Below are 27,782 nucleotides of genomic sequence, written 5' to 3' on the forward strand. Positions count from 1 at the left end.
TGAATTCGGGGCCCACTCCTTTCCAAACACACAGGGCACGTATTTGTGCTTGCAAAGTAAGGAATTAACATTCCTAGAAACTCGAGTGCCCTTTGCTTTAAAAGCAGGACTGAGCAGGGGCCACGGCAATCAGACACCACCACACAGAGGAGCAGTGGGCTCTGCTACCGAGCACTGTTACAAATTCACAGTGTAGAAGTTCAAACCAGGATTTTGGCTCCTGAGTGCAAGCCAGGCCTGGGGTGTGGTTCCACTGTACTGCCCTACACAGTTCACACCACAGAAGGACCCTACATGATCAGTGTCCTCCAGTCACTTGTCCTTCACCCCTGAATCACTCAGGGTGCAAACCAAAACGGGGCTGCACTGCCACTCTGACACTGCCACTCTGACACTGCCACACAGCTCAGGCGTTTATTGGCACACAGGCAAAAGAGGAGGAAGAACAAAGAATTTTAATCTTTCAAATTGTCACCGATTTTCAAAAACAACTCCTTCTTCCTTCTGTCCTGCAGCAAGGCTATGAATGCAAAAATAAGAAAAAGAAAGGGAAAATTTCTCACTTTCTTTTGAAAAGCAGATACTGAAATGAAAAATTTATTGAAAAAACAACTTGAATTTTCTTAGGCATCAATTAAAGGGTTTTCCCTCAATCTTTCTCCTCCACATCACCCTCTTTTTAAACATCTTTAATAAAAAAAAATGTTTGAGTTACAAAAAGCAACATTTTTTGTCAGAACAATCAGTTCCCCTACATCTCCAGACAAAGTGTCTGTCAGGAACAACATACCCACCACTCAGCTCAAGATACAAGAACTTGGCAGGCTGTATTTCAAAGCAGTTTCACCAAAACAATACCATTTCCCTTAAATTCCTATCAGCTTAATAGTGGAAGACAATAATATTTCAGATAACATAGACTGCAAGCGTTTTGGTAAACTCAGTGGACATTCTTCATCCAATCCAAAAATAGCCGATGTCCACACAGGCAGATTAACAGATGCTACTTCACCTTAATTCATGCTAAAGGGAAGGGGTTAAGGCTTAAATACTTCTGGGGGTTTTGGCCAGTGTTGATCTGTGTTAGACTATGTATATATGCACACACATACACAAATACATGTATCTTTTTATCTGTATGCCCACTGTGGGACAGAGGAGAAGCCATGCAAAGCACAGCCTGTGCCTAGATCCTCTCCCAGGCAGGGTTTTTGAGGACAGACTCCTCTGTGCTAGCTACTATGTGTTTGCACAACACAAGTCAAGGTCCAATTGGAAATTATCTGAAGGGTTGCTCCTGTGCAAACTTTAAGTTCTGAACCTCTGAGTTCAGGACTGAAAACACTGTTTGTTTGTCCACTTATCCCCTGGCACAGTTGGCTTTTTGTCAGACAGATGTATGCCACATGCAAGTCATTTCCCAACCTCTCTGCTCCACCTCCCTCCACACACTCTGCACACACTCTGACCCCTCAGCAAATGTTGTAAGAGAGGAGGAAGTGTTTCTGACAGTTTGCATACTCTTCACAACAATTTTATGCCAAAGTATAAATGTTTTCTCCTGCCCTCCAACCCCACTTGTAAGGAAACAAAGCAAAACAAACACCACTTCCCAAACAACTGAATGCCCTAAACCCAGCAGCAGTAAAGGAAAGGGGAGGGAAGGGGTGGAGAGGAAAGGACAGAGAGGATGGATTACACTGAAGTTATTTTTGTCCCGTTCAAGTGGATGGGCAGAGACAGCTAAATATAGAATTTATCAAGGCAGGTGAACAAGAAAGATGACATGAGCCCCATGTTCCAAGGAGCAAGCAATAAATGAGGTATGCTTCTATCTCCTAGCCCAAAAAGCTTTCAAAACCAAATTCATTTGCATGAGCAAGATTCAATTGAACAAATACTCAACTCACCGCCCCCTTCCCTTCAGTCATGTCTCAATGTACATATTAAGCAGATAGGTTTCCTGTCTCTTACCTGTTTGTACTATATATAAACAAGACTATAAAGTCCACATTAAAATGGAAAGAGCTTCACTCTGTGGTGACTCTGGACAGAAATTCCTTAGAAGAAAGTATGCCTGCATGTACAGCTGAGTAATAAAGCTTTGCTTGAAATCAAACATTAAGGAATGTTATGTTGTCAGTGGCAACACAAAGGATGTGGTTTCTATGAAATTTAACCAGTTATGTCAGGGCCAATTGCTTTCTTCTGGTCACACTCCAGCCCAAGGTTTGCTCAGAGTAACTGCTTACAGTAGTCTGGATTTCGCAAGTGCAAATCCATTCATACATATTTTTAACTCCTTCCAGGGTGTGAGTGAAGTCTGTGAAATGCCCTGGGTGGCTGGTGCCAGAAGCACACTCTCCATTCTGTAACTGTGGGCAGGCCAGGCTGGAAAACAGACAGCAAGACTCACCCAGGCTCCCGGGCTCACAAAGCCTGCAGCCAAGGACCCAAAACCTGACATTCAGAAGGATGTTAAGGGCTTTCCCTGCCGGCACACAGAAGTGAGCAAGGAAATCTTTGGAGGGAAGACATGGCACCAGTCAAGCCATAACTTCAGTGGAAGCCATGCTCATATCAGTGCCATGATCTACCACTGGGCTCGAAGAACAGAAAGCTTTTATGTGGAACATTTGCCTTCTCCCATGTGTGCTCCCAGTTACCACAATATCCAAGAACCCCCCAGCTTGAGCTGCATTTGTCCTCACAACATCCCCATGAAGTAAGGAAGTGCTGTTATCACTACTTTACAGATAGGGAACTGGGGCACAGAGAGAGAAAAATAACCCTGTCCGAGGTGATTGTATAAGGAGGAAGTTTGTGGCAGAGCAGGGGAAGACTGGCTTTGATTCTCAGTTCCAGGACGGTGCCCTCATGCACCAGAAACTTCTTCAGCTCCTACATGCTCTGCCTTCAATTTGACTGACCTACCAAGCTCCCCATGGCCACAAGGAATAAGTAATGGATATACCTTTCAGCAACAACATTTCCAGACCAAGAAAAATGGAAGAGGGTATCAGATATAAGGGCTGTTTGCATTCAGAAGTTCAAATCCGAACAAGGAAAACAATTTCCAAAATAACCACCATTATCCTCGTATTGTGAGAAAAGGAAGGAAGATGTATCAAGTTTTCAAAGCAGAAAATTAAAAACATCCACAGCAGATTCTAAGTATAATTTTAAAATAATTAGTGAAAGTTTAACAGGAAGCTGGTGTTAGACATGCATCCTTCAAGAATCTCCCTGTTCTAGAGAGTTTAGGTTATAAAACAATAAGAAATTTTAAGAAGTCCCTTTTGTACTACAGCTATCTCATTTCATACACAGATCCAAACACAAGTCTAATGTAGTTTCATATGGAGACTGTGGCTCCAGACTTCACACAACAATATTCTCAGATAAAACAAATTCCAGAGGCTGCCCACTGCTCAAGGTTTCCCATTCCTGGCTGAGCCAGGCTTCAACCTTGCCCTCAAAGGCTCTCTCTTCTAAGTGAAACAGCACATCAGGTCCAAAATTTACTCTGCCCTTTGGGACTCTAGTTGCAACCATCCAGAGAACCTGTTATGAAATAATCTACAACTTAAGGGCATTCATAATGTAGCATTTAAAGTCAACTGTCTGAGGTGATTGTTACCCTGGAACAAACAGCAGAGATCCATCCCACTATGGATCACCGGGTTTATTGAATCTCCAAAAGGTGACTGCTCATCTCAACAGCCAAAAAAGGACAAGACTGCTAGTGAATCATCATGAACAGGCCTTGATGAATGCCACACTCACCACACTGATTGGGTCAAAGGAAGAAATCTGTGAGTTGGTGGTAGCTGAGGACACCAGATCACCCGTGATGAACTTCCAGGTCACCTCTACTATCCATGAACTATTCTGTCAATTGCTGCTGATAAGCTGGACCTCATGGCCCAGGCCTCGACTTTTACAACAAGCTGCTGCTGTAAACTCCAGCCACCAGCAACAAAATGTGCACCTAAAGCACACCTCCTCTGCCACAGAGTCTGAAGGAGCTGCAGCCAACCAGCTTCTTCTGAAGGCAGCACCACCAGGCACCTAATTCAGCTTCTATCAGCCATGAAATAGAAGCCCTGCTTGAAGGCGATTCAGAAAGAACAGAGCTAGTTCCACCACACATCCTGCTACCCCCAAATTTTTCCCCTTTCTTTTTATACCAGGACTTTTATAAAAAAGTGAAGGAGAAAGGCTGGGATGAGGTTAGAAACGTTTCTACTTTATGACAGCAAGCATCACAACAACAAGCGCCACATAAACAAACGAAAGCAAAGCTTCCAGCAGCTTCACAGCTTCATAGCAATCTCAGTAAACTAGAGATTCTAGCACTTAAAGCAAAAAGCAACTTTTGGGTTCAGACCCAAAACACTTACAAAAAGTAGTAAATAAGCAACATTTGTTTATTATTCCAAGTTTTGGATCTTTCTCTTGAAAAATCCCATCTTCTGTATTTGAACAGACCAGCCAACACTGAAAAATGAAAAGGCCTGCTGGCAACTAAGGAACTGTTATTTATTTTCTGTTTGATGGCCATCACAAGGAATATGAAAAATAAAGCCAAGCACCTCTACAAATGGAGTTGTTATTCTCCTTCAAAATTAAGGTGGATTTTGCAGGAGATTCCCCATATCCCAGTATTAAACCGGTCAAGAATCACAGAATATGTTAAAAAGAGCCATTTGAGGTGATCTGGTCTGACCACCCTTCCCAAAGTGGGGTCCCTCAGAATGCTGTAAGAGAATGCCTAACACTAACAATGCATGTAGGTAATTCAGAATTTAAAAACATACAAACACAAGAAATAGTGAAAATGCAGCTTTACAAACTGCAATTTTCAAATCAAATTTGAGGAATAAAATCTCAAGCCTGCTTGGCCATGTGCCCTCATTTTTATCTCCTTACCTCCAATAACTGGTCTGAACATTTTACAAGTCAACAGAAAGATAAGTATCAATACATTCGCTGTGTGTTCTGGGCATAGAAAGGAGAAATGAATCCACTCCATTGTTTATTTCACCACATGAATGATGAGAGAAAAAGCACAGGATTGTACATGGTCACAAAGGTATGCATGGCCCCTGAAGCGTGGACACGTATCTACAACCACACATCCTGTTCTGTGTCATTCCCTTTCTAAAATAATGTCTGAAAAGAGGAAGTCTCCAGAAACATGAGGTTTTGCCATAAGCACACGTACTCTATTCACAGGAATAAAAAACCTCTCCAAGAAACCAACAAGAGTTGTTGTGAAGTAGCCCATTGCTAGTAGCCTGGAGCAGCTCTTGAGAAGAAAGCTTTCCTCTGCCCATAGGAAAGGTTTCTTAAAAATGTGAAGAGAACTTGAATATATATTATTTTCTGCATAATCGTACCAGTAACATGTCAGAGGATTAATAAAAAAACAAACCCAAACCCCAACCCTTAAAAGTGCATAAAACTTATTACACTGGATCTGATTTTTTCCCCTATTTTAGATGCAGCTTTTCTGTAACATAATGATTGGTGTTACTGCAGTACACTTCAGCTACACATCTGGATCTGAGCCACCTGCTGTACACATGGAACAATGAGACAGCCCCTGTTCTGCAGAGTTGCCTGTCACAGGACAGGGACAATGGAAAGCCAGCCAGACGCACACAAAAAGAGGGACCGATACCGGGCATCGCTGGGAACAGCAGTCTCAGTACACACACATTACAAGTTCATTGGGGCCTTTTATAAGCAACACAAGGAGCCAGAGCTTTTGAAGAGGATAATAAAGCAGCACTGCAGCTGTTTACAGGGACCATTTCCCATGTGTGAAAGGGTAGCACAAGAGAAAGCATGTAAGTGCTTGCTTGCCTCTACGATGTAGTCACAGTATAGACACATGCTAGGCTAACGGGAGGCAGAAGTTAACATCTTAATAGCAAATTAGAGATGGTAAAAATAGGTATGAAAAGCCAAAGCAGCTGGTTTTGCAGCTCAATGCAACAGAGGAACTAGCGGTAGGGACAAAGCAGCAGCCTAAAGAACGAGCTCTGCCCTGTTCAGAGCAGCACTCTGAATGGGGCACGGGTACATGCCAAGCATACAAAAATGCAAGATGATGCAAACCTTAGAAAAGTGGACTCCCCCCCTCCATGTTTTGCTTTTGTTTTCCATTTTCAAGAATAACAGTACAGTCCAACAACTAGAGGAACTTTGAAAAAATCAACTTTGAAGATTAAAAAAAACCTCTGCAGCTGATCTGCTTAGAGCTGCTGTAGAGCTGAGACAAGTCCTTATTTTTCAGAAAGAAATCTGGCCACCTGCTGCTCTAAGCAGAGAAGGCGGGATACATGTAAAATCATGCTTTCTCTGAAATTACAACTGATATTACCCAGGAAACACAGACTAGACTGGGGAAAATATGCATTAATTCCAAATGGTGCAGTGTACTAAACTGAACATGGCTGGCTAGCAGTCTTCATCCTGTTCTTATATGTTTGCTCATCTTAAAATCATTTTATATTATTCCCAATGAACAATATTCTACAGACACTTTAGACCTGTGGCTTCCATTCAAGTCAGAGAGTAGATATTGGTAAGACTGGGGCATCACAGAACCTCAGGCATTAACAAAAAGAAAGTTGCATGAGTTATTACGGAAGGATGAAACACCTACAGAACAGAAAGTTCCTACTGCAGCAAGAACAGCACATTCTAACCCAATAAAAGCAATCACCAAGTCTAGTCACAGAGCACACTAGAAATCAGATCAGTCTAGGCCAATTACAAGGTTAGGTTTTAAGCAACTGCTCTTAATGCAGCTGAGCCACCATGGTTGAAGGGAAGACACTGCTCCATTGCATGTCTTTAACAGGGTTGTCCCACCGTGTTCAAAATGTGAGGTCACATTTGGCTGCCACATCTTTGCAACCCCACTGCATAAAGGGTGAGAATTAACCCAGCTTGTAAAAGCAACAGTCTGGAGAAAAAATGCCTCATTTTACCTGAATGTGCTGAATCTGGCAAGAGCTGACAGCCAGGGAACACACAGAACCCTTTAAAAATACACAGCATCATTTATTACACTGGGACAGTCCTTTGTGTTGCACAATCCAAGCTTTTGTTTCAAGCAAGAAAATGTTTTCTAAATATTTTGTCACCATGACAGTCTAGCCGTGGACTCTAATTCTGCCCTTGGTTACTCCAGAAAACCCCTGTGAAGTCAACTGTGCTGCACAGCTCGTCACTGCATCCCAGGCTGCCGGGAAGGCTCACCTGGCACTGCAGCCACCAGCGTCCTCTTGGGCCTGTGTGCTCTGCACTGCTCTTCCAGCCTGAGTTACTGCCTGCCACAAACTAAGATCTGTGTGAAGAAACAGATCTGTGTGAAGAAACATCATATGCAAGAGGGAGAAAGGCTGGCAACTGTGAAGCACCAAACATCTTCCAAATAGGTCCAGCTTTAACCAAGACAAAACCTACTCCTGAGACAGCAGAATGAAAAATTTTAAACACCGAGAGAAAATGAGGCATCAAAAAACATCCCAACTTTGAGGGCCCTGTTCCAAGTAAAAACATGTCTTTCAGGGACATTAATTTGGAAACTACATCTGGGCAGATACAGCCCAAGTCCACAGCACAGCCCCAAGAAGAGCAGTGGAGCATTTCCGTATGACTCAGGAAGCCCAACAAACACTTCTGCAGAACAAGATCAACAGGGTGTTTATATAGAGCAGCAGCGTCATGTGGACGGGCGGTTTAGTTTGTCAAATGAATGTTTGCATTGTCATTAAAAAAAAAAAAAACAAACCACCAAAAAACACCCTCTATTCCCCACTTACAAGCTTCCAACATAAAAACGTAGCAGGAGAAGGAAGTACTTCAGCAGCCAAAATTTACAAATTCTTACCATAACTTTGGCACAGTAAACTTCTCCAGTGTCACAAAGGCCTATTCTTCAGGGGGCTTGGTTGCCTTTTTTTTTCAGAAGGACTAATCCACATGTGAAGGCTATTAAAGAACACTCAAAATGCCAAAAGCAGCATAAACACGCACATTTTGTGTGTTTTCCAAGTTATATCTGTCTTTCCTTACACAGATACCTAAGAACAGCCTGGAGGCAGGTACTCCTGGTTTTTTTCATGAAGCTCGGTGAACGTTTTCTTTTCCCAAAATGACAATGCTGCTTTATTTTAATTCATTCAAATCAGTGAGAGAGATTCACCCTCTTGAGCTGCACTCAAGCAGTCAGGCTTCAGGAATTTAACAAAGAATGATGATTTCAGTACAGAGAGGTTTTGCTTGTTAGTTTGACTAGAAAAGAAATTCCTCACAGTAACCTTTTAACTGTTTGAGAGCACCTTACTAGAACCTCAAAGAAAATGCTTAATACTCTAAGTTACACTCGGCATTTCTGCACAGCGAAACGAATTCAAGCTCTGAAAGTCAGCATTTTTCTCCTCTTATTATCTGAAGCTACATAAAAGCCTTAACATAGATTTGAAAGAAATATAACGAAAACTCTGCCTGATCTAAGTACATAGAGCTAATTTTATCCTTCAGTTTCCAAAACACCACTTGGAGATTGGGCATTTAGAGTTCTATTCACTGGCTAGAAAAAAGCCAAATGGTATGTTTTAAAAAAGTGACTTTGAAATATTGTTATGAGAACAGGGACAAGCTATGTAAACCCTAAAATTCTGTGGGTCTTTGTATTCACAATTATTGTCACAAACTAAAAGGCTCATATTCCCTACTAAGCAAACATTTACAATTAAATCCATTCTGCACAAAGCATTTGCATTTTGAGATAGAACAGTCAGTTGTTCAGCTGCTGTGATTTAGATGGATTGGTTCATTATTGCTGCAGTTCGTTTTCAGCTACACTGTATAACAAAGGGGTGCCAATGTAGTTGTGAATGGCTTTAAAGCTAAGTATGCTGCTATTCTTCCATGATGATGTAATTTAACCATCTTCCCATCTCTCAGATCAAGATATCTTGACTTTACAGGCTAAACTTCAGCAGAAACAACAGAAACAAGCTGCCACAAAAGTGTTCAATAGGCGTTACAGAGATACTGCAAGTCAGCTGGAGGTTGGTGCCAGCAAGTTTGCAGTGTTTTTCCACTAATGAAAATGCAATTTCCCCCTAATTCTTATTTAGAATAAATGCTTTTCTTATCATGCAAGTGATAAGGCAACTTTGACTTCTACATCAGGAGATATATCAGTTATGTACCTTTCAAATGTTCCTGCTTTAATAAAAACATACCTACATCAGAAAAGAAGACCAGATTTACAACTATCCCTGATGGAAAGAAAATTTCAAATTCAAAAAGTCAAATAGTATCCTACTCTTTCACTCTCTGAAAAATAACACCAAAGACAATATTAAAGTCACTGATTTCATTCTTTAAGAGGGATTAAAGAGAGAGTGACTTCTTGCACAGGCAGACAGTGACGAAAATGGTTTCAAACCAAGAGAAAAGATTTAGACTAGCCTAGGTTAGAAATTCCTTAGGCTGAGGGTGGTGAGGCACTAGAACAAGCTGCCCAGAGAAGCTGTGAATATCCCATCCCTAGAAGTGTTTAAGACCAGTTTGGATGTGGCTTTGAGCAATTTGGTCTAGTGGAAGGTGTCTGTTGCAAGGGGCTGAACTAGATGATCTCTATGGTCCATTCTAACTCAATCCATTCTATGATTCAAGCAGATAAACCATTTTTAGTAACAACCATGTAAAAAAGCAGGATTTCTTCTAAAAAAAAATTATGGAATAAACCCCATGATGATCTAAAGAATGGTATTCTCAATACATTGCCCCAGTAGCATGAAGAGTACTTCCCACAGAATGACTTGATCAGTGGATTTACAGTGGCATAGGACTTCGTATCCTCTGCCCAGAAATCAAAGTCCACCTAGAAAACTAATTCCAAATCCTACAACCAGCACTGTCACCACAGATAATCACAACTGGATTCCAGACTGCTCCATGCATAGATTTCCAGTAGAATAATAAACATTTAATACAGCTAAATCTATGCAACTACACGTTTGAGTCTTGAATTACTCCTTGGAGCTCCCAAATTTTTATTCTACTTAATAGGAAGCATAGGAAGGCAAGGAGTCTGCATGATCAAAAGTTAAAAATAATTAAACAAGACAAAGAAAAATCTACATTACAAAGAAAACACTTTCAGTTAGTTAAATGATTACTGTTCATAGATGGTTTATTGACCCCAGACAGGTGCAGGGATACCTATGACATGTAAAAACATCATTCCAGACAATCCATGCCTGGAAGCCCCTGAAAAGCAACCAGCAAATAAAAGGCTGTATTCCCACTCTGCAGAGGCCTGGCAATGGATTTTGAGCTGCATAACAGGTTGTTCAAGGGTGTAACTATTTACTAATACTCCAACTGAGAAGCCCTAACAGAGGCATAAAACCAAAAATATATCAAATTGTGTGTAGCCTTGTAATATTGGGCATAAACCCTACTTAGTGCAAATATTTTCCACACCAGTTTAACTACATCCTTTGCACAGAGCAGCAGTATGTTGTCATTTGTAGTATGGCACATACTAAGGCTTGTATAGGAAGACATGGCAAAAACTTTAACTAAGTATTTTTTCTCAAATCTTAAGATTTATTTTAGGAAAGTTTGATAAATAAAAAAGCAGTTCAAATACAGTTAGATTTCTATGTTTCTATTAACAATTAGACCTGTCAAGATAATCAGAAATTTATTTTTTCATATTGCCTGCTTTCTGAAGTATATTCAGGATGTGTTCTGTGACCTCCAGACCCTCTGACACAATTGCAGAAATAGCAGGGTACTAATACTGCTAAGGCTAGGAAGCTAAAAAAATAAAAACACACACTACAAATTATTTCAAATCCTCTGTTTTTTGAGCTTTTTTGTGACAAGTAATTAAACAGCCCTTTTTGTTCTGCTTAGTCTTCTAAACCATGAAGGAGGTACTTGGGTTATCGTCTCCATTTTTTCTCAACGTCATGAGGACTAGCAAGCTTCTCTGCTTCAGGAAAAAAACCAGGCAAAACTTTCAAAATCTTGTGACTTCTACAGGTGGGAACTGATTTATAAAGCAAACATAAACATAAGGGCTGCATTTAAAATTTGAGAATTAGTAGCAATTACTGTAAGCAGCCTGATTTCCATCAGCACCTTAAGTTCATCTTAAGAGTGTCAACCTCTTGAGTCTCCATCAGCAAATAATGCTTGTCTTGAAGACCTCTCCTATGGAGACAGGCAGAGAGAGTTTGGGGCTGTTCAGCCTGAAAAGAGGATGCTTTGGAGAGACCTTATTGCTCACATTTTATACAGAATGCGGGCTTTTAAGAAAGAAAGGCTTTTTATCAGGTTTATTGTGACAGGTTGTGGTTATAAAATACAGGAGAGTAGATTTAGACCACATAATATTTAAGGAAGAATCTCTTCACTCTGAAGGTGGAGAGGCACTGGCACAAGCGGCCCAGTGAAGTTGTGGATGTCCCATCTCTAGAACTGTCCAAAGCCAGGTTGGACAGGGCTTGGAGCAACATGGTCTGGAGTCAGTGCAAGGTGTGCCTGCCTATGACACAGGGGCTGGACTGGATGATCTTCAGAGCTCTCTTCCAACTCCAACCATTCCATGGCTGGAGCTCCCTCCCAAAAACAAGTATCTCCTGTGAAGGCTGTGGTTCACCACCAGTACAAAGCCAACTCCTCGGGCATGCTCATCCTGTGGTTCTCATTAGGAGTCCATTAGTAAAGCACAGGCAGACGCTGATTTGACAGCCCCATAAATTACTCAGATGCTGCACTCAGTCTCAGTATGAGCATGAAATACCATTGCAGCCATGCACAGAACCACTGACTCCAAAGTGTATTTCTACATGCAGCTCACCAAAGCCCTGGGTTTTGGACAGCACTTCAAAACATGCTCTCCCAACTTACCCAAGAGACTTGGGGAAACAGTAACTGACTTGCCACAGTCTGTGATGATTGTTTACCTCAGCTGTCCTCAAATATGACCATGCACTTTTGAATAAACTGACAAATTTCACAATGTTATTTGACCAGCTATCTTTTTCAGATTTTTGGCTTAACTTGAAGAGGTGGGAGAGTAATCCCAGAGGTCTGTAGCATGCTTACCAACTGCACTCAAAGTCAGTCTTCATTATTTCCCGCTTTCAGTTGCAGTAAATATTTCTCACAAAAACACACTACTTCACACCTAATATGGTGTTTTTCTTTGTCCATTCTTTTTCTTCCTCTTTCCTCACATAGTTTCCTGGTTTTTGTTCCCCCTTTAAGAAGCACATTGTACCTACAACATAATGTATCTGAAAACAATAATCTCTCCTCTGTCTTCCCCCACGAGACATGACTTTTAAATAAGACTTTGGTGATTTTTTTCTTAGTAAATTGGCACCTCCAATACGTAAAAGGGGAAAAACCCCACATAGCTGACAGATATTTGGTTTTCACAATGCTCTCTCTTTTAAAATACATTAAAATTAAATGTTGAGATGTTAAGCAAATCCTTTTTTTTTTCCCCAACAGATATCAGGGTCTGTTTCCCAAATGAATCTGTTGAACCAATCACAACCCCAATTTTTAAGAGAATTATTAGTAACACAGAAAGTGCATGAAAGGAGAGACACCACATGTCACGTATGCACTGCTCTAAGAGCATCGAAGTCCTCACCAGCTTTTCCAGATGGCAAAATGCAGGCTACAAGGGATAACCAGGAGCAAGTTTGGGCAGGGGACGCCACAGGCACAGACAAGGAATGCAACTGATGGTGCTTACACAGTGGCAGCAGCACCACTTGGAAGGGAAGGAATCTTCTGGCAACCACACAGGGGCTGCAGGGGAAGACGTTTCCAAGCGAGGACAAGGCGCCAAATTTTAAATGCATGGCACAGCACCTTGCCTAAAACCACCCCTGCAGGAACAAGGAGCAAGCTTTATTCTCTTCCTCTCTTTACCTCAAAATAGCATACTCACTCAGTACTTCTTTCTTCCTACATCCAAACCTGATGACTTCTCAATATGCCTACTGAGAGAAAAAAAGAACAGAAAACATGGACAGCTTTCTTTTTTCCAGAGGCCTACCTTTCCCTTTCTGAAAAGGAAGGAACCATGAAAAAGAAAATCAAAGCCAGTACAGGCACTTTCTGCATGATCCACTGTATCAAGCATTCCCAGGCTTGCTTTTACAGGGCTTGCAACGTCCTAGATCCCTCATTCTCAAATCCCTTTTAATAACAAGTAACAATAATTTATGACGCTACCCCACTTTCAGAGATAAATTTGAGACCTAGTTTGTTAAGCTTGTGATGTGCAATGAAACAGAATATGAAAGCAAACTTCCAGGACTAACATAAATAACCTGGGCATCAACATCCCAGCTCTTCCTCTTTGCCATTCAAAGCAAGAGTGTTCAGTCACTTGCATGTGAGTTACAGTCAGTTTACAATCAATGAGAAACACATCTAACCCAGCATCACTTCTCTAAAGAACTGAAAGTATTTTGTGAAAATGTTGGAATAAAGACTTTTTGGAAGTCATTTTTACTGAAGAAAGAAACATTTGGATGTCACCCTTCAAAAATGTGAAGCTGTAGATTAAAGAATGGGTTTCATGCAAAAATGTTCTGGAAAAATGTTTTCTGAAAGGATGCTGGAAAGTAACAGAAACACTCAAAGACAAGTAGTCCACTCTGTGAAAGGAAGATGAGCCATTTCTAGGCTACAGCTCTTTCAAAGATGAAGTACAGTACAGTTACACTGCACCAGCTGATTCTCAGTTTGTGACTTCCCCTGTCATGCAGAGCAAACTTTTTACAGTATGCTGAATCCAGCCTGTTTCCTACGATCTCTCCACAGACAATTCCATCAGATGAGATTACCCTCCAAAAGTCTAGCTGACTAGCCATTATCAACTCATATTTCTCCAGATGTTTTGTGATCTCATCCTGTCTTAATGTTTCTAGCATCTTGCCTACCACTAAGGTCAGATTTATTGGTTGACAATTTCCTGGTTCCTCCCCAGTCCCCTTTTCCCAGAACAGGACAAGCAAAATGAAAGCAACCAAGAGCTAGAATTGCAAAACTATTGCCCCTTGTGTTGAAAAAGAGACACACAAGGAAAACCACAAACTGACACAGCTTATCTTTTGTTTCCAACAAGAAGAGCAACAGATTTCCCTATAAACCCAACCCTTCAGCTCTAGAAACAGCATCAGCTTCTTTCCCTCTGTCACAACTTCCCTGCTCCATTCTTCATTCAGCCCCACTCCGCTTATTATTCAGCCCCTATCTTGTTTCTTACCTTTCCATTCCCCCCAGCTTTTCCTCTGAAGCAGCTGTGCCCTCTATAGCTGGCATCTTCAGAGTTCAGGTGGCTCTTAGGATCCTTTGCATCAAGTGCCACAGCCTTTCTTTGAAATACCATGAAAGCCAGACGATCCTTGAACTAATCTGAACCTCAGAGGTTCTGACTACACAGGTCACCAAGACAGTGCATCACTACATCCCAGGGACAGACAGGAGCCAAGGTAGGAACAAAAACACCCCAACATAAAACATACACACACGTATATACAGAAAAAGAGGTAGGGAACATGGTGAGAACAGAAAAGAGAGAAGAAAGAAAAGGTGAAGAAAAACAGCAACACCAGAGACTCCCTGGCTTAAAAATGTATCTGGTCATATCTTGTAAAATCCTCTTTTGATTCACACTAACAGAATACTTAAAGTATGAACCTGTGCTCAAAATAACAAAGCTAAAGTTCACCATCTGTGCTATTCTGCTAGAGAAAGTTAAAAGAGCAACAATCAGCATTTTAGTCCTGGTTTGTATTTTATACGTGGCTCTTGCATCCATTTTATGCAATGAAGCTATAGCAAGACAAATCACAACAGGCCACTTGTTATTTATTAGGTCACCTGTATCACTCCATTCATTATGGAAATAATTCTTTAACCAAAAGAAAAAAAAAGATATTATATCCAGAAGTGGAGTAGGTATCTTACGTATTTGTATTAGTTTTGATCAGCTTGTAAACCATTGACTCCATCAGTCAAATAGTTTTACCTGCCTGAAGCCCATAAAAATTGGCATTTGGAGGACATGTTATGGTTTTCATGGTTAGAATTACTATTTGGTGTTAATATACTATTTAAAAACAAAATAGCTCTGCATTTCCTGCTAAATATTAATGGCTGAATACACAGGTCTCTCCAGCTCCTTATACTTGCTTCAGATTTCTCAGACTGAGAAATGGAGATTTTTCTATTTCCTTTTCAAATGTCAGTGTACATTTTTCCCTCCCCCTCTTTTGCTGCTTCCAAAAGACTCCTTTTTTTCATACAAGTTTATGCCCTAATAAGAAAACCGGACATAGTAGGGAGGACAGAGATGACAGAGTATCAAAACGCACAATCCCCTCTTTGTTAGCCATGCAGAAAGACTTAAAAAAAAAAAAAAACAGGATGAAGACTGAAAACAATAGAAGGACCTTTATAAACAGGGACCAGAAAACAAAGATGCAAGAAACCAATGAGATCTTTAAAATGGATCAGTAAAGCATGTAAAATACACTTGGGCACACCTCTGTTCTCCAAAAAGTTACCCACACACAACCAAAATTAAGGATCCTCATGACATACATTCAGAAACCCCATAATCTCGGAGCTCAACAAGCAGCAATTTCAGCAGATAATTTTCTTTCTCCCCTCATATTCAATCACAATTACAGCACCTCTGTGTCAAACCATTTCCCCCATCCTCTCCCACTGAACAGAACCTTCAACCCAGCACTGCCAATGGGGAAAGGGATGGGGAGGGGAAAGTTCATTCATGAATTCTATTTCTGCCTGGTTGAGGTTAGACATGTCGTGGACACGACTGGCCCCTGCACAAACAAACATCTGCACTAATGGAAGTGGAGCTTCCTTTAGTGACTGACTTAGAGAACTGTCAAGGGCTCTCGGTCAGGCAGCAATGTTTAATTTCATTTCTCCATTTGTATTTTTAATCTTGGAAACACAAACCATAAATGTAAAGCATGCTGACAGAAGAAAACAACTCCAGGGTTCTAGCAAGCCCTGCTACTTCCCTGCCAGGCCGAAACACCTGCTCCTGCTAATGATGGCTTTATGCTTACTTACACCTGCCATCCAGAAGGGCTCCAGAGCATTCTGCAGCCTGATTTATACATATACAAATCATTAAAACCACCAAAATTAAGCCACTGCTGGGGTGAGATGTAGCAACTGTTTAACTGCACGCAGCCACACTGTTCAACTGCTCAAGACAGGAACTGTAAGAGACACCAAATCCAACCAAAGCTATGGGGAACATTAGGTTGAGAGAACATCATTGCCCAATCTGGATTTTGGCCAGTCACTACCTAAAATATTTGCATGTGGAAAGCCCTAGGATCTTTAAAGAACACATACAGTGCAACCTTTGGTTTTATAAATGATCTCAAAGACAAACTATATATGTTTCTGATATCTGAAATCCCCCCCCTTAGCAGTCCCTCCCTGCACTAATTATTGTTTATGCCTTGACTTCAGAAGCTCACCGTATCTGACATCAGTTTTGGAAACATCCTGTGGTTGAAGCACTTGATCTAGCAGAGCCAGCAAACTGATAGTGCCTGGCAATAAATGTAGATTATTAAAAAAAGATGCTTAAAAAAGCACACGTTCACAGAGAGTGGATAAGCTACTCCCCAGCAAAGACAGAGCCAAATGAACTGAATTTGTCAACTTATCCCTGAACAGCTACAAAACCCGAGAGACTGCCAGAGCTGACACCAGCAGGCTGAAGAGAAGATAGAGCACTGCTTCCTAAAAACCTCCTCACCAGGACAACACTGAATTAACCATTGTAAAGTCAATGGAGTGGAATGAAATAGTAGTCACCACACATACCAAGAGGGCAAAAAGGCATTGGGAAACAGGTTAAAAGGATTAGGAAATCTGGCATCCAAAAAAATGCCAAGGTACATTTAACAGTTTAGGAGTTTGGGCACAAATTTGCAGCATCAAATATGAGGAACATGCAGAGTAACATTTTCAAAATGGGAATGTGTTCAGCACATAATCTCATCACAATATTATCAGCAAACCATCAGAGAGAAATCTGTTTCTCTAAGGCAACCTTAAAACAACTAAAAAAAATCAGATCAGGAGATCTGGGCATCTTTTACTAAGACATCCTCCAGAGGTCTCTTTACTTGAAAGCAGCTTTATTGTAATCCTAGAAACAACAAAAATTCAGTTCCCAAAACTAAACACAGACAAACTTAAAATACATGATTGCTTAAAAGTTTCAGACACATGTGCCTCTGAATCATGCTAACACTGCCTTTTCCACATTGTTCAAAATAAATGTTTCTCCCTCAGATTTTTGTCCAGTGCTCCTCAAAGGAAAAGATTTTTTTTTTTAATTACAGGTAAGCGCAGGAAGAATTGCAGCAACAGATGGTTAAAAACCCTCAGCCTGAAAACATTGTTTAAAACCAAAAAAAATCTCTCATTTGAGGAGTCTCTAGATTCATAAATGGGAATGGGAAGTACAATTCTGTATTTCTTTCTTCTATTTAATCCAAACATAGAATAGTTCTCAAATACTTTGTCAGAACAAAAGCAGCCTGGTTACAGCAAAATTACTGAATGAGCTAGTTAAGCTAATGAGTGTAAAGGTGTTTTCAACTGAAAAAAAAAAAAAAAAACTAAACAAACCCCCCACCCATTTCCCTAAAAAAACTTGAACAAAACATTTGTACATCAAGCATCAATCTGCTAAACTACACTGCATATCCAATTGTTAGAAATATACACTTCCACCCTTTTAAAATACACATTATCAACATGTTTTCTAAATTCCTAGAAATTTCTTATTGTTGCTGAAGAACTGTTTCTGCAGTCTTTACCAAGGTTATGATAATGCCTTTCAAATTTCTTCCATAAATAATTATGCTACACCCTTTGCACCTTCAGGCAAGTTGTTGCAAACCCTCTAGAAAAATCCTGAGTCTGCAGAACCATATAAGCTTCCCTACTGCTGGAGCACACAGATTCTGGTTTTGGTCCAAAAAAATGACACTATCATGGAAAGTACCTAACAGTGCTCTCTCCTTTCCAAGAAACAATAGTAGAATACAAAGAAACAGGTAAGTCAAGTACTCTATAGGATCAATGCTGGGGTACTTGAAAATGAACACCTCCCCAAAAAAGAACAAATCCACTGTTTTGGGAAGAAAACATGTAAGAAGGCAAAAAGCCTAATGATACCTGTGACTGTCTTTTCAGTTTTGCCACTCTTTCAAGAATAAAGACTTTTTATAAAAATCAAATGCCATTGGTGGTACAAAATGCAGAGTGCACAAACTCAAGGCCACTCTTCTCATCCAGGACATTGGTAACCCAGAGCAGTTCAGACACAAAGAGAAAAGCACATTTTCTAGCAAGTCTCTGCAAGAGCACAGCATTGCTCACAAAATACAGGCATATTTTGCACTGTCCAAAAACATTCATCTTAATTCTCCCTTCTAGCACAAAAAGGAAAGCTACAGACCTACACACAAACCAAAATTATTTACTACAGTTTAATCTCTAACACCCTAAGTAGCACCTCTTTCACTTACCACCTTTATCATCATTTTCAATGCAGTTGACACTAATTTTTGGTGAACACACACACAAGAAAACCTCTTACACATGCATTTTCTAAACCTTGAAAAAAAGTCAGACATGCTCCCTATGTGCTGTTTCCCAATAGGATGAACAGGAAAATAATGGATTATTTGAGGACATGCTGCTGAACACCACATTAGAGAGAGATGGAGTCAGTTTACTGTCCAGAAGAGAAGAGTCACTTACCTCGTTTGTGAAGCCAGCCTTCCTTCACTATCGCTACTTCATTCATAATGGCAGGAATGTCTCTTGAAAAACCAGTTTATGGCAAAAGATAACTCTGCTGAAATTCTTCAACTCCAGCAGAAGGCTCCAGAAGAGAGACGAGGGGTTTTCCTCCGTTTTCCTCCTTCCCAGCTATTTCTAAAAGGATCAAAAGAAGAGTACACAATCATCTCAAAGCATGTCGCAGATGTAGAGCAAGGGATACAACAGGGAGTAGTTTTCATTGCTGCTTTGTTGGTTTGGGATTTTTCTGTTCTAATATTATTACACATCTTAAACAAGGGCTTAGCTCTCCACAAGAATTTATCTTGGCAGGTGGATGTGCCAAAATACAGGCTTGCTAAAGTCCTGCTTCTTCCCTGAGTAGGCTGATCATGGGCAGACTCACAATACTACCAGGTACTGTCTGAATTACAGGTGGATTCAAGACCTCGCCTAGTAGACCTCAATCTCTGCAACACCACCTCACTCTTTGCAACAATAAAAAATCTGAAATATCACAAAAAACAGTTTTCAATATTTCCTGGTAAGGAAGACTTCTAGAACATGTCCTGGAAGGTTTCTTTACAGCCTGATAATAGTCTATTAACCAGTACACGGTGTGTCTTAGAGATAAACCTCTGACAGCAAATATTCCTACCCTGCTTCAGATTTTCCTACCTTCAGCATCACCCCTTTAATCCCACTCAGATCTCCTTGACTCTCTAAAAAGTGTCTTCTCTACCTTTGATATTTTTAACTTTTACCTCTCCTAGAGGTACACAAACAACCACAGATAAGCTCACGCACCTCACTGTTCTCCCAAATCACCCCCTATAAGCACCCTGATTAATTTTACTGCTCTTCCCTAACTGCAGTGCAGTTTGCTGCTGCCTTGCTCACACTGAAAAATACCAAAGCACAACTTGGGATTTTCACCCCTCTGCTTTATGAGACAAAGTCCCTCTCTAAACAGCTCAAGATTGCCATTTCTTATTTAAAATGTGCCTTGCTCATGGCTGATTACCACAGAAACATTCTGTGCATTTCTCTCCCTCACTGAATGTAATCTCTTCCCAAATGCATTAGCTTTTATTATTTTTCTCAATTGAGTCTGATTATTTTTCTGCTTGTGGTACAAATATTCCTCGTTTTTCTTTAATTCTTCTGTGCTCTCTGAAGTGTCCATGCTGCCATTCAATTTGCTGTTACTTGAGTGATCAAAAAACCTAATTGGTGATAGATTCCCAGCAGCAACCAACAAGCTTAATAAAACAAAACCCAGCAGCATTTGTAAACTGCCACCAAAGACCTGGCTTTTACTGGAGTCTCTCACCTACCACAGAGACATCCCACTCCTACCTGACAAATTTATACCATCTCTGCATGCATCTGGTACACGTGCATCGATTACCTCTGAGCATGCAGGTGATAGCCATCCATCAGAAACTAGATTAAAAAGCACCTAATTCCCCATAACTCACTGAGACACAACTCTGGATGGGAGAAAACAGGTGGTCAAAATGAATCTAACCTAGAACTGAAACCTCAGCAGGGGCAGGGGGCTTTGTACCACATCAGAGTCATCTGAAACAGGCAGTGTTCAAAGCACAAGGGTCAAATTTGAACATGTTCCATCACTACCAGCAGAAATGGACGGAGAAAGGAGGTCACTCCCCTGACACTCTGCCTACAAACCTACACTGTTTGTTACTGCTCCTCAGCTTTTCCAGTCCACAGTTTATATTGAAATTCTCCCCAGAAACAAGGTGAGTTTGGCATTTTTTTCCAAATTATAAATCTGCCAATCTCAGTAGTTAGAACTATCAACTCCATGAAACAGATGTTTGCCTGAGGGAGGGAAGACACACAAAAATTACACTGGAACAAGTGACATGTAAGAATTCCTAATTTCATAAATAAATAGGAATTTATTGAAAATACAAAAATATGAACTGTATGCTGCAGAATAGAGACCAGTAGTCCACAGATGCCAGAGATACCTTGGAACCAACTCCTTGAGCTCCAGAGTAATTAGGATAGAACCTGATAAACATAGCAGGCTTTTTCCTTTCAAAATGGCCATGCACAATAGCCAGGCAAGCTAGACTAGCTTGCTGATGTCAAGAAGAGACGAGACCTCAGTTAGAGGCTTGTGCAATTTGCAAAGTGTTGAACAAAACCCTCAAGGTTATCACAGCTCGAGTATGGGAATGCATCACCCAGGTGTGAAAGTTAACACTTCTAACTTTGTGTCATAAAGGGTGCAGGGACTGTGCAATCCTACCTCTGCATCCTGAATTCAACCATTTAGAGGCACTGAGCAATCAATATCCCTTCCAGCAACCATACATAAAAAAGGAAGCTACAAGACAAACTAGGCTGTAGAAAGGGCAATACTATTATTAAAAACATTAAAAAAGCATGAAGGACTAGAATTCTCCAATCTGCAGCTAACTTGCTCCAGGTTTTCCTGAGTTAACACTTGCCAGGATAACCACTTGGCAGCTTCCTGCTTGTCATCAGCTAAACTGTCATTTAATAATCCAAATTTGAATGACAACAGAGCCAAAAAAAGCAGATCAACAAAGAAATAAAAAGTTCAGAGGGACTACTTCTTCCACTCTCTGTGGTGTCCAAGGATCTTGGACTGCCTTTTCCCTACCATTTCGACCCAGGAATCCTTTCCCACTTGCTATTGCAGCTGTGCTCTCAGGGATGTGTCTTTACCTGCCCACCTCCTTTCAGAGGAGAGGGGTGGTGAAGAGGGTGGAAGGTTTTGTAAAGAAGCCATGGCACAACGAAGTGGAAAAACATTAAACACTTCCTGACACCAACCTGCAGCCTGGGTTGCACCTCAGTCCTTCAGTCAGCCATGTCAGAGCACTTACTTCACATGGAGAAATTTAAGCTATTTTTAATTTGGAATGCAAGAGCTAGGGATCCCTTCTCACTGTCTAATAAGATGTCCATAGACATAGCTACAACAGCAGCAAACCTGCTTTATCTGGTGTATTTTAAAACACACATTCAAGCTGTGCCTAGTGCATCTATTTCAGTAAGAGACATTACTGAAGACAGTGGCAGCAAGCAAGAGTAGTTTCTCGGAATAGAAGAGCAAGTTAACTATAGGTCAATGTACTACTGAAGATGTGTAAACCAGAAAAAGTTCCTTTTCCATAAAATCCTTAGAGGGGAAAAAGAAAAAAAAAAAAAAAGGAATGATTACAGTCCTCATTTATGGTCATCTAGGAATGGTTCCCAGTGAAAAGAGGGCATCTGAGGTAAGTATGACCTGGCTGCTCCAGTCTGTGTCTGCACAGGACTGAATACTGTCAAAAGCTAAACAACTTGGTCTTTCTCTTAGTTTTCTCTTTGCTTGTTTTTCAATAGGCATTTCTGTAATACTTTTTTTAACACTGAAATAGTCCTCACGCAGCTGAAGTGCTGTAAATCATGAATGCCATGACATCAGAATCGTATCATGGTGACACTGCCTTTGCGTACGTATTAATTCCTTAAAGGTTATTAACTTCTTCATAAATGATGAGATAATTTACTTCTCTTGCCACTACAGCAGTGAAACCTGCTTTAAGGGGTCAGTCAAACCAACCATCCAACAGAAGGTGGAGCAGAACCATCTTTTCCGTATTTGGGAGAGTCGCATTAGAGCTCCTTCTCTCGTTCTCTTCTATACATTATCCTCACCTATTTTTTCTCTAAGAAAGTAGAAATACTAATCTGTATTTCCCATCCTCTTTCCAATGCAAAGTTTTATATTTGTTTCTGCTCACACCCTAGAGCAGATCAGGAAGAAAAGGAAGTCTTCTGTAATGCTGAAGTTTATGGGATGCAGGAGCACCCATGGTGATCACCTCATCTTCATGAGGGACAGTAAGCAAAGAACTAAAGGGACTCTGACCCACCAGCCTCAGCCCCGGCATGTCAGACTGTGTCCGGGCCACACTCATTAGCCCAGATCAGAAAGCAGATTACACAAAAGCATTCCCTGGGGGAATGGGCTAACACTTTGCCCTGTCACACCACCAGTTATCTATGCCCACTGCCCTAGTGTGGCACATTCCTGCTTCTCCCAGGACACCTTGAGTCCAAACATGCTGCACGTCCTTACATCTTCTCATATAGCACAGCAGCAGGACCAGGCAAAACAGGATCCAGCTGCCCAAGTTTGCCTACTGTGGCCACATGACAGTGTCATGAGAGCAGAGGAGCTACAGGGGAACTGCACTGGGCCAGGGCGGTGCGTTCGGGCCCGTTACAAGGGATGCCATGAGCCACTCTGCTCTCATCGCAGTGCAAGCTCCCAGCTGACAGCCAACTGCACCTAAACAGCACAGACACAACAAAGTTGGGCTCCAGCCAGCGTTCCAAGTGGAGCGCACTGATAGATGTTCCCACCAGGCTCTGACCAGCGGAGTACATCTCCTGCGTTACGCAAATCCCGCCCTGGGTGTTTCACGGGAGCAGCAGTGATTCCAACGTGCTCAAGGCCCTCTGAGCCTGCAGCAGCTTCGCACCATGACCCAGTTACCAAATCTGGGCAGACAGCTTTCAAGGAAGCTTAGAAGGACCAGGGTGTTCCACCATCTTAGCTTCCCTTACAAAAAGGCATTGTGGGCCACAACTTAGGTGTGGTCACCAGGATTTGCTACTTTGTGCTGTGTGTGGAATGACACCACATCTAAACTGGAATTTCATGGCAGCAAGTGCAGCTGATCACAAGGTTCACAAAGGATTCTCAGATACTAACTTAAGGGGAAAATGGTAACTGGAAAACAAAAATCTCTACTGCCAAATTTTTTTTTTTCAATCTGTTGGCCTAATCTAGGTTTACAAAACCATAATTTGAAATATTTGTGCTCTCCTGCCTTTGCTGATCAATAGAGAGAGGTTAATGCTGTTCAGGTGAGGGGCCACAGTTACGACATCCAGCTGTCCATGCTGCAAACACAACAAGAGTTTGATAGGACAAAGTAAGCTACCTATTTCAAAACTGAGAGAGGCAGAAAAGTGACTTCTTCATAACCCCCTCTGCAGCCCAGATAAAATCTTTATGTTCCCAAACAAGAACAAGTCCCTTTACAGTTTATGCTTATATAATTTAAGAACTGTGCTGCTCAGAACTTCAGTACCAACCTGAGATATATTTAATCAAATTCTACTGTAAAGTATTTGTAACAGAAGTGTTGTTCTATCCCCAAAGAAATCAAGACAATTGTGAAACTATTTAATTGTTAATGTAATCACTTACAGGACATTTTTATAAGACTGTAAGTGAATACTGGAGCTGAAAGTGACTTGTGGACTCTGGATCAATTCTTAAATTTGATTTACCACTGCTGCACACCAAAAGCAGTTCTATAAACACTCCATGCAACACAAACCCTACTATTTAAAAAAAATCAAAGGTAGTTCCACGGTGTCTTTATATCTGCTAAGTCAGACAAATGGTGTGGCTGTCACCATGAAACTAACTACCACATGAAAGTAATTGCTAGTCATGCAGTATGTCAAATTTATTTACCTGCAAACAAATATTCTTCAGTATTAAGTGTTAGTAACTCCCTTTTATAACTGTATTTTGAAATGTACATCCCTCCTGCGGTACAAATAAAACAAACAAGCGCAAATCACGGATTTGCTTCTTACATGATAGAGGTAGTAGGAAAACAAAGCAAAACAGTTAAATATTTCCCCCAGGGGTGACCAGGGCCGGGGGAACCGCACCACCGATAAGGTGCAAGCTGTATCTGCATCACTACCGTCCCGTCAGTAAAATATATTAAAAGTACCAGAACGTTTACAAGCCTGATTATGTGTTTTACAAAGAAACAGACACAAGTCCTTCAAGTCTCTAAGAACATTTCGGCAACTGCAGAATTTCACCTGGGGGCGGGGGGAGGGGGGCATCTGCAGACAGCTCCCTACACCTCTGCAAAACACGACTGCAAAAAAAAAAAAAAAAATCAAGTCCATAAGCGCTGCACAGCCACCCACACACGCCAAACGCCCACGGAGAGAATCACACCCCCGTCGGCAAACACTCAGTGGTCCGCAAAGCGGAGCTGGGCTGAACAACGCGGCCGCAGAAGACAAGGGGAGAAAATGGGGGCGGGGGAGGTGATAAAATGGGGGGCCCTCGGCTACTTTGCTCGCCGCTGTTTCAGAAATATCACAAACCACCCCCGGCCGCCCCCACCGCCGCTTCCCCAGGGGATGCTCGCGGAGGGCCCGGGGCAGGCCCGAGGGGAGACCCCCGCCCCGCCGCCCTCTCACCCACCGCATCCCCGGGGAGCCAACAGCTTCCTGTCCGCCCCGGGCCCGCCGGCAGGACGCACCGACCGGCCGGGCCGCCCGCAGCCCGGGCCTCCTCGCCCCCCACCCCGCCCGGGCCGTGCCCGGGGGCCGGCGGGGAAGCCCACGCCCGGGGAAGGCGAAGGGAGAGCGGCCGCCCCCTTTCCCGTCCCTTCCCTTCCCTCCCGGCCCCGCACAATGCGGCCGCGCCGAGCAGGCCCCGGCCCCGGCGCTTCCTTCCCCCAGCCCTTCCCAACCGGGGAGCGGGTCACTTACATGGCTGGAGCCCGGGGAGGAGGCGGCGGCGGCGGCAGGGGAAGGGAGCCGGGGAGGGAGTCAGGGGAAGGGGAGGGAAGGGGGAGCGAGCCAGCGAGCGAGCGGGGGAAGGGGGCGGCCGGCGAGGCGGGCGGGCTCTGCGGCGGGCGCCGAGCGAAGGCCTCACTGGGCTCCCGGCAGCCGCCGCCTCCTCCTCACCATCCCCGGGCGGCGGGGCGGCTCCTCCTCCCCCTCTCGCAGGCGCTCGGCCCGTGGGGTTCGTACGCCCGCTCCGGCTGCCGGCTCGCCTTCCCCGCCGCTCCGCCCTGCGAGGCCGCCCCTCGCCTCGCTCCGCCGCCGCCTCCCCCCGCAGCCCCGGGCCGCGCTCCCGCCGCCCGGGCCGGGCTCGCCCCGCACGCGTCTCCGCGGCGCTCGCTCACACCCTCCGCGGAGCGGCCGCCGGCTCCGCCGCCGCTTCCCGCCCGTGCCGAGGCCGCCCCGCTCCGCGCCGCTCCCCGGCCGGGGTTCGTGGCCTCGCCACCCTCCGAGCTCCCACAGCGCGGCGGAGCAGCGCCCGCCAGCCCGGCCCCCTCCGCCCACCCGCCGGCCCGGCCCCAGGCCCCGGGGGCGGCGTTTCCTGGCCCCGGGCAGCCCGGCGTTCCCCCTTCCCCCGGCACCGGCCCGGCCCTGCTCCGGGGGCCGGGGACGCTGTGCCCCGGGAGGGACGTGGCCTCTCCTGACTCGGCCTATGAACCGGCTGCCTGGAGCACGGACGATTTCACAGAATCACAGGATCAATTAGGTTGGCAAAGGCAAATCATCGAGTCCAACCTATGACCGAACACCACCATGTCAACTAGACCGTGGTACTAAGTGCCACATCCAGTCTTTGCTTAAACACCTCCAGGGACAGTGACTCCCATTGAAATGCGCAGCCCATTCCAATGTCAAAACACCCTCCCTGTGAAGAATTTCTTGCTAATGTCCAACCTAAACCTTTCCCAGTGAAGCATAAGACTATGTGCTCTGCTCCTGTCACTGAATTGCCTGGAAGAGAGAACAAGCTCCACCTGGCTACACCCTCCTGTCACGGAGTTCTAGAGAATGATAAGGTCCCTCTTGAGCCTCCTTTTTCCCAGGCTAAACACCCTCAGCTCCTTCAGCTGTTTTTTGTAAGACTTGTTCTCCACACCCTTCACCAGATTAGTTGTCCTTCCCTGGAAAAAGGGCAACCCCAAAAAAGAGGGACCCAACCCCACATAGGTGAGAGGCCCAGGCAGCCCCAGCATTTCTAGGAAGGGCCAGGCTCATTTAAACCTTTTGGGGTGATTCCAGCAAGCTCCCCTGAAAGCTGGGTGGCAGTCCTGCTTCTCTGCCCTCAGAGCTTTCCCTCACACTCCTGTAAAATACCAGATGATTATAATGGGCTACAACAGTACCTTAGAGGGTGCTCCAACATCCCTTTGCACACTGGACAAGCTGCATTAAGGAATTGCCCATGGAGGGGCTGGGATAGTGATTCTGGATGTTGCACTTGAGGCCATCCTGTTCTCACAGCAGGAATGCTCAAAACATCACAAATTGCTTCAACTATTGCTTACAGCATGGCAATATTTTTGGTAAGGTTTTTGAGAGCCATTCTGCTCTAAAAAACAATGTTGTGGAAACACCTAAGACAGATTAACGTTTCTCCGCCCTTCCACGATCAAAATTTGTCTTCTTCAGTCATTAAGGGATTTTGCTTATTCTCAAATTGACAGTGCCATAAACGTTAGCTGGGTTGTAAGAACTGATTGGATTTCTTCAGAAACATACGATCACTGATGATCACATTTCTGCAATCGGAAGCTGGCTGAAATTTAGGAAACAGCACATCTTCCCACAGCTTTGCACTGTTGGCAACATAAAAGTGCATAAAACGCATTTACAGCAGTAAAGCTGGGGAATACAGCTCTGCCTTTACAAACCTATTGGATATAATAAGAGGCTTTCTTACCACATCATTTTGATGATTGTAAACATTTACTGAAATTCACTTTCTTCTTCCATTTTGATCCGCTAGATCTTACTGATCATATCTGTCATCAGGGTTCCCGAGTGTCAAATGCATTCCTGGATTTTGGGTACTCTGCTGTGCTAGAAGAGCAATGATGAGGCTGAGGAGAAAATGTTTCACTCTTCTTCGTGGAGGGTGAAAAAAGAGTAATGCCTCCTTTCCCACCAATGTACACAGCAGTTCCTGCTGGCAGAGCAGCTACACCAGCGTGGGGTTTTCTGTGCGTCACCTT

At 43.1% G+C, this 27,782-nt stretch overlaps 1 protein-coding gene across 3 annotated transcripts in view; it reads right to left on the bottom strand.

The window, feature by feature from the left end:
- Positions 1-26,099, bottom strand: part of AKT1 (AKT serine/threonine kinase 1) — a 76,513-nt gene extending 50,414 nt beyond the window's left edge. The window contains exons 1-2 of one of the 3 annotated variants that reach the window (XM_063399474.1): positions 25,516-26,099; positions 18,907-19,083 (exon numbers count right to left, since the gene is read on the bottom strand). In XM_063399474.1, the coding sequence (XP_063255544.1) occupies positions 18,907-18,952 (46 nt within the window). In that variant the 5' untranslated portion in view covers positions 18,953-19,083; positions 25,516-26,099. Of the gene's footprint in view, positions 1-1,974; positions 1,994-18,906; positions 19,084-25,225; positions 25,391-25,515 lie in introns of those variants that run through there. The other 2 variants (XM_063399475.1, XM_063399476.1) reach the window with 2 other exon arrangements.
- Between the last annotated feature and the right edge of the window lie 1,683 nt (positions 26,100-27,782).

This window comes from Prinia subflava, chromosome 5, assembly GCF_021018805.1.
Source record: "Prinia subflava isolate CZ2003 ecotype Zambia chromosome 5, Cam_Psub_1.2, whole genome shotgun sequence".
NCBI lineage: Eukaryota > Metazoa > Chordata > Aves > Passeriformes > Cisticolidae > Prinia > Prinia subflava.